Source organism: Meriones unguiculatus, chromosome 6 (genome assembly GCF_030254825.1).
Source record: "Meriones unguiculatus strain TT.TT164.6M chromosome 6, Bangor_MerUng_6.1, whole genome shotgun sequence".
Lineage (NCBI taxonomy): Eukaryota > Metazoa > Chordata > Mammalia > Rodentia > Muridae > Meriones > Meriones unguiculatus.
In genome coordinates, this window is record NC_083354.1 from 134,307,957 (window position 1) to 134,314,577 (window position 6,621).

A 6,621-nucleotide genomic window follows, 5' to 3' on the forward strand; every position below is an offset into this window, starting at 1 on the left:
GGAGAGAGGGGGCTGCTACTATCTGAAACAAAAAGGACGTTTCTTCAGGGGAACTGAGAGTGTTCAAGAAAACACCAAGCACAATGTTGTTTGCGGCCATTCTTTCCCTATGACCGTCACATACTCTTTCATGTATGAACATTTCTTCCCTAGCATATATATATATATATGTAATAAATATAAAGTATGGCATGTTTTCAGCAAACACAAACGCTGCATTTTTGTCTTTAGGGTAGAGATGGCTTGTTAGTATCTTAGAACTGTCCCACAGATTTGTATTAGTGGCTCTGAGTTGTTGTTTTTAGTAATGGACATTACATTCTAAGACATGGACACTATTAGAGCAGCTTTAGCACACGAAAGGCCAGCATGAGTCAGGGACACAGTGTGTCTGTTTAGTATATGTTTCCCTGTCTCTTCTTAGCTCCTGTGACTAAGAACAAAAATTTCTTTTCAAGGCCCACCAAAATGCCCTGCAGAGGGCAGATGCTGCTTGCTCTCTGCCTTCAGCGGAGGGCTATTGACCCAGAACTCAAATCTATACCTAGCTTAAACATTTTACCCATCAGCATGTCTGCGGTCACCAAACACTTCTTCTTTCTGTCACTTCTTGTTCAGACTATTGATAAGATCATTTGGCAGAATCTGTTTGGGACCCTTGTAATATTGACTAGGAATTAGAAAAGATGATCAGATGTAATAAGCCCAGAAACGACTTTCCTAAATGGACATTTATATTTTAAGTCAGTGTTCTAGGAAGGACTTTAACTACACCAATAAACTTATAAACTAATCCAACATTGTTTGAACACTTCACTAACATTAAGAGCTATCTTTTTGTCTGTTTGCTTGTTTTGTTTGTTTGTTTTTAAGTGAAGTGCTCTATCTAGCACATTCTGAAACAAACCTTTAGCACCAGGGTTTGAATATCTCCAATACACTCTTTCCCTCCTCTTTTAAAGTAGATCCTGTTGGGTTGTTGCTTGCTTGCCTGATGAGAAAGAGACACTACTGTAAAAACCTTTGTTTTTTTTTTTTAAAAAAAGGTATCTTTCCCTGTAAACACATATTATGGCATATTGCCAGGATTTTTTGTTGTTGAAAGATATTTGTTAATTATGTAGAATAATTCCTAGCTAGGCCTCACTTTTCTGAAGCTCTCACATTATCAATGGCTATGTGGGCAGAGGCTAAGTTCATCTGGTTCTAATGATACTTTCCCAAACAACCTCCCCGGGAAGGTGCAGCTGACCTGGAAGGAAGGTGTAGGGGCCTGGGCACATATTTACAAGGCAAGTATGTTTTTTGTTGGCTCAGGAAATGGCAAACAAATTGAAGCTGAAACCCAATGACTGCTTTGATTTAATGCTGCAAGGCAGTGAAGAAAATATTTGGGGCCCATGATACTTTCTGCAAAGAAAAGTCTTCATTTAAAATAAAAACAAACAAACAAACAAACAAATAAGAAAATACCTTTGGGAGCTATAAACATGAAAGCTGGCAATATATGCATAAAATTTATTCCAAAACTTTATGAAGTATAAAGGAAGGGAAGTATTTTTATACACAGCTAAGCTCAGTCATCATAAGGTCTAGGTAGGGCTTCTTCACCTCTTAGAACTTGGCACTATCTTTAAGAATAAAATAAAGATATTTCAATAATTAGAACAAACTATGAAGGTATTGTGCATTTCTGTTTTATGTAATAATAAAATATTACTTTAACATAAATATATAAGGATCTCTGCGCTTTTATTTTCCCCACAAGCACAACCAAAGGTACCAAACAAAGCGTTTTTTTAAAGGAATTGAACAAAAAACCACAACATCCCATATAGATCTTGCTACCTACTCATTTAAAGCTACAGAAAACCAGTTTTCAGAACCTTTTTGCTCCAAAGAAATAAATATACATTGAGGCAGGCCACGTAAAACGATATGAAAATATTTCCCTGGGTAGCATTAAAAAGAAAGAAAGAAAGAAAAATAGACAAAGAAACATTTAAACTATTTCTGCATGTCAAAAGACAGATATTAAACATATATACATATGGTAAGGTTCAGTGGCAACTTTCACTTTTGTAAGCCTATGAGAAAGAGAAGATGTAGACACATCCTCAGAACACCAGTTTCTGACCTTACCTACTTGGTAATAAGTATCTGCAAATTCATTTCCTCCTTTTACCATTGGCTATTTGCCGTGCTCTGGGTTGCTTCATCGAAGGCCAGTGCCCACACATCAGGAACAAGCAGTGTGGTAGAACCTGAAATAGCTCTATGCCATCTCCCGTGACATTCATTGGGGGAAATGAAATACAGGCAAATAAATATGCCCATTATAAGCAATCATTTATCTTGCAAAAGCATTGAAAAGGAAACAACTGCAGATATTTGGAAAAAACAACACTGGATAAAGCACATTTCCTAACACCGAGTGCAGGACTAATCTGATGCTGAACCATAATATTATGGTGGTGAAAATTTAATTTTTAACATAACGATTTATCTAATAGCTAACAAAGAAACAAACCCCTAAACACTTAAGGTTAATAAAAAAGTGTTTCCCTTTTAGCGCCCTTTTGTGCTGATAACGATTCATTTTTTTTTTAGTTGATCACAGTTTAATGGTGTTAATAGTCATATGCTTTGTTTTGTTTTTGTTTTTTTTTACCTACACCTTTCAGAATATTCTATTGTGTTGGGAGAAAGCCATTTCCCATCGAGACAAGGTTTTAAAAAATGCACTGAAAATTTATTAACAAAGGGGGAGAAAGGAAATACTGAAAATGTCTCCTCTCCCTTCATTTGTCTTTTTTAATGAAAGAGGGGGGAGAACTCTGTCCAAGCTGAACAGATATTTTTCTGTAATAAATTATGGGGGAAGATGATGTAAGACCCCAAACATGACCTGATAAACAAACAAACTGTTGAGGACAAACCTGTCTGTCTAATGTATATGCCTGTACGGTGTGTGCACGGGCTCGCTAAGAAGCAGTCTCTGCATGTGACCAAGTTTCTGGGTTACCTTCTTTCCGTTAAAAAGAAGACCTGGTAGAGGAGCAAGGTTCAACGGCTGCTGTCACCACAACTAATCCCTTATAATTAAGTTATTAAATCCAAAGGCAGAGAGCTACTCAGGGGCGTCCCAGTCCCCCTGAGTTCCCAGCTTCTTTCTGTTGGACAGAAACTCTACAGCAATGTATTCAACCTCGCATTTCTTCCCAGCTTTCAAAACAGCCCTGCCTGATAAAATGAAGTGAGTGGCCACTCAGTATCGATTTTTGTTTTGCCTCCTTACCCACAAATGCTGCCTGAAGGTGAAGTCTACCCTGTGGTTCACGGACACCAACGCTCAACTCTGATCTTTGTATTCCAAACAGCATTCCTGCCTTGCACAACGCAGGCAAAGCATACACGTTTCCTGAATGCAAACGTTTATTTATTTTGTATGAAGCCAATCCTTTTGCTTTGGTGAAAAGAGCCAATAAATGTTACACCGGATCTGGAGGGTTTGAAGAAAACAAAGTTCACAAGCAGGAAGAACAAGGGCATCAGAACACTAGAAATGGAGGGTAGCCAGGAGCTGGCTTCTGCCCTGTCCGCTGGATAAGGCAAAGCAAAACAGAACCCAAAAGGACAGCCTCAAAATTAACAGTGGGTAGTAAGAGAAAAAAATGTAGAACTTGTTAATGTAAACTTCAATTTTCTTGCAGTGCAAATTTGTGTGGTTAAAATTTGCCTATATATATATATGTATATATATATATATATATATTTAAAAAAGTGTATTTTCCCACTTTGCTGATGAGGACCCACATTAAATAAACACAGCAGCACGTGTCAACTTTGAACATTGGGAAGCTGCAGTTTTGTGTTTTGAACGGTTTGGTGGATTTTTTTTTTTGGTAATTTATTTAGTTTTGCCAGGACTGCTCTCTCTCTCTTCTCTCTCTCTCTCTCTCTCTCTCTCTCTCTCTCTCTCTCACACACACACACACACACACACACACACACACACACGGAGACATTCTACTCCATCGCCTGGGGACTTGGCCTACACAGGTCCAAACCCATCATCACACCTGCTACCTGTGATAAGGTAGTCCAGTGTTTTAGTTCCTTTCCTTTTCCTTGTTTTCTCTATTTTTTTCTCCATTTTTTTTAAGGGACCGGGAAAATAATAATTAAAAAAGAAGAAAAAGAAAAAGAAAAAAAAAAAAAAACCCCAAAACAATCAGAAGTTAGAGGGGGGACAGAGGTCCGAGGAAGGACCGCGGAGCGGAGGGGAGGGGAGCCCCGCGCTCTGCCCCTCCCCCCCGGAGTTCACTGGACCGGAGTCTGCACCCCGTGGTGAGGCGGCGTGTCCCTGCTCCCCCCGTACACATCCTCGGCGCCCGGCAGAGTCCCTCCGGGAGGGGTCATCCTTTTCTCTTTCTGTCTCCTGTTACAAAACCAAACTCTCACCACCTCCTTCTCCAGCTGCAGGCTGTCCGCGAGGGAGGTGATCTCCTGGGCCGAGGGCTTGGGGCATTTGAGGAAGTGGCTCTCCAGAGCCCCCTTGACGCTCACCTCGATGGAGGTCCGCTTTTTCCGCTTGCGCCCCTGCGCCGCGATCTTGTCTATGCTGGTGGGGCTGCCGGAGGACGAGTCCGCCTCCTCCAACCACTTGTTCAACAAAGGCTTGAGCTTGCACATGTTCTTGAAGCTCAACTGCAGGGCCTCGAACCTGCAGATGGTGGTCTGCGAGAAGACGTTGCCGTAGAGCGTGCCCAGGGCCAGCCCCACGTCCGCTTGGGTAAATCCCAGTTTGATGCGCCGCTGCTTGAACTGCTTGGCGAACTGCTCCAGGTCGTCCGAGGTCGGCGTGTCCTCGTCCGAGTGCGGGTCGTGGTGCGCGCCCGGGTGGCCCGGCGGGCCGGGGGCGGCCGGGGGCGGCGGCGGGGGCGGGTGGGGGTGCGGGTGCGCGTGGTGCTCGGCGCGGTGCGGCTCGTCGTGCGCGTCCCGCAGGCCGTGGTGGTGCAGCCCGGCCGGCTGCGCGCCCGCGCCCAGCATGCCGTTCACCGTGAAGCCGGGCTGCGAGTAGAGCAAGCCGCCGTTGGAGGCGCCCATGGAGGGCGCGAGGTGCGCCGCGCCCGCCGCGCCGCGCCATGCCCCGGGCCCGGGGTGGTGGTTGGCGCCGTGGTGCACCAGGTGCGGCGGCCGCGGCTGCTGCTGCTGCGGCTGCGGCTGCTGCGGCGGCGGCGGCGGCGGGTGCTGCGGCGGCGGCAGCGCCCCCGGGCCGTGCAGCTCGTCGCCGCGGGCCCCCTGCTGCACCACCACGGAGGGCTTGATGTCCGGCTGGCCCAGGGGGCTGGCGGACCACGGGGAGCCGTCGCCGCCGCCGCCGCCGCCGCCGCCCCCGCCGCCGCCGCCGCCGCCCCCGCCGCCGCCGCCGTGGGACAGCGCGGCGATCCACTGGTGAGCGTGGCTGAGCGGGTGCCCGTTGCTCTGCAGCGCGCCGTAGTCGCCCTGCACCAGGCTCTGCGCCTCGCGGTAGCCCCCCGCGCCCTGCTGCATGCCGCCCGGCGGCTCGGCGTGCACGATGGAGGCGCTGGAGGTGAGCAGGCTGTAGTGGTTAGACGCTGCGGTCGCCATGACTCTCGGAGCCGGACTGGGCGCCCCGGTTAAAGGAGCCGCGCATTTGACAGTTACTTTTCCGCCCCGGGGCTCTCGCTCCGCGCTCTCTCCCTCCCTCCCTCGCTCGCTCGCTCGCTCGCTCTCCCTCAGCGGGCAGCTCCGACGCCCGCTCCGACGCCTTCTGTCGCTGCTCCTGCTCTCACCGCCGCCGCCGCGCCGTCTCCCGCCCGCCCGCCCTCGCTCTTTCTCTCCTCTCTCTCTCTCTCTCTCTCTCTCTGCTCCAGCTCTCGCTCACTCTCTGACTCGCTGGGCGCTGCCCCCCCTCTCCCCGCGTTCTCCAGCTCTCTCTCTCTCTCTCTCTCTCTCTCTCTCTCTCTCTCTCCCTCTCTCCCTCTCTCCCCCTCTCTCTCTCCCGCTCTCCTGGCGGAGCCCGCTCGCGGCGGCACGCGCCCGGGCCCCGCCCCCTCCGCCCCCTCCCATTGGCTCCGCGCCCTCTGATTTACGTGGAGACCGCTAGCAACCTCCCCGGCCGGCGCGCCTGATTGGTGCGGAGCCGCGCCCCCTCCCCTCTCGGCGGGCGCGCCGTCCTCCCGGCCCGTCCTCCGGTGCCCCCCGCCCCCAGCCCGGAGGCTCGGCTTCCCTGAGTTCCCACCCCCCCCTCCGCCGGTCCCCGGCCCCGCCGCCCCTCTCGCTGGGCCCGCCCCCCATCTGTCTCCCCGGCCGCGGAGCGGGGCGGCGGGGCGGGCCGGGCGCTCTGCCCAACTGCGGCCGCCGGGAGCATCGGCGCGGAGGGGGCGACTTTCTCTTCCCAATAGGTCTTTTGGGGTGGGGGTGGGGTGGGGGGTGGGGGCGGGGGGGGGCGTGGATGGTGGAAGAGAAAGGCTGGGTCGCGGCGAGTCAACAGGAGTACGATTTTCATTCTCCTAGGAACACTCTCTCTCCCTCTCTCTTCCTCGCTCGCTCGCTCGGGCACGCGCACCAACGTCGTTTAAACCCAGGGCGGGA

At 50.2% G+C, this 6,621-nt stretch overlaps 1 protein-coding gene across 1 annotated transcript; it reads right to left on the reverse strand.

Moving 5' to 3' along the window:
* Window positions 1-1,051: 1,051 nt before the first annotated feature.
* On the reverse strand, window positions 1,052-5,840 carry Pou3f2 (POU class 3 homeobox 2). Its single transcript, XM_060386065.1, has one exon. It carries the CDS (start codon window positions 5,632-5,634, stop codon window positions 4,324-4,326), a length of 1,311 nt encoding a protein of 436 aa, XP_060242048.1. The 5' UTR covers window positions 5,635-5,840; the 3' UTR covers window positions 1,052-4,323.
* Between the last annotated feature and the right edge of the window lie 781 nt (window positions 5,841-6,621).

Bases quoted from the DNA above. Each gene is read 5' to 3' on its own strand.
- Pou3f2 (XM_060386065.1), bottom strand. From the start codon at position 5,634: ATGGCGACCGCAGCGTCTAACCACTACAGCCTGCTCACCTCCAGCGCC.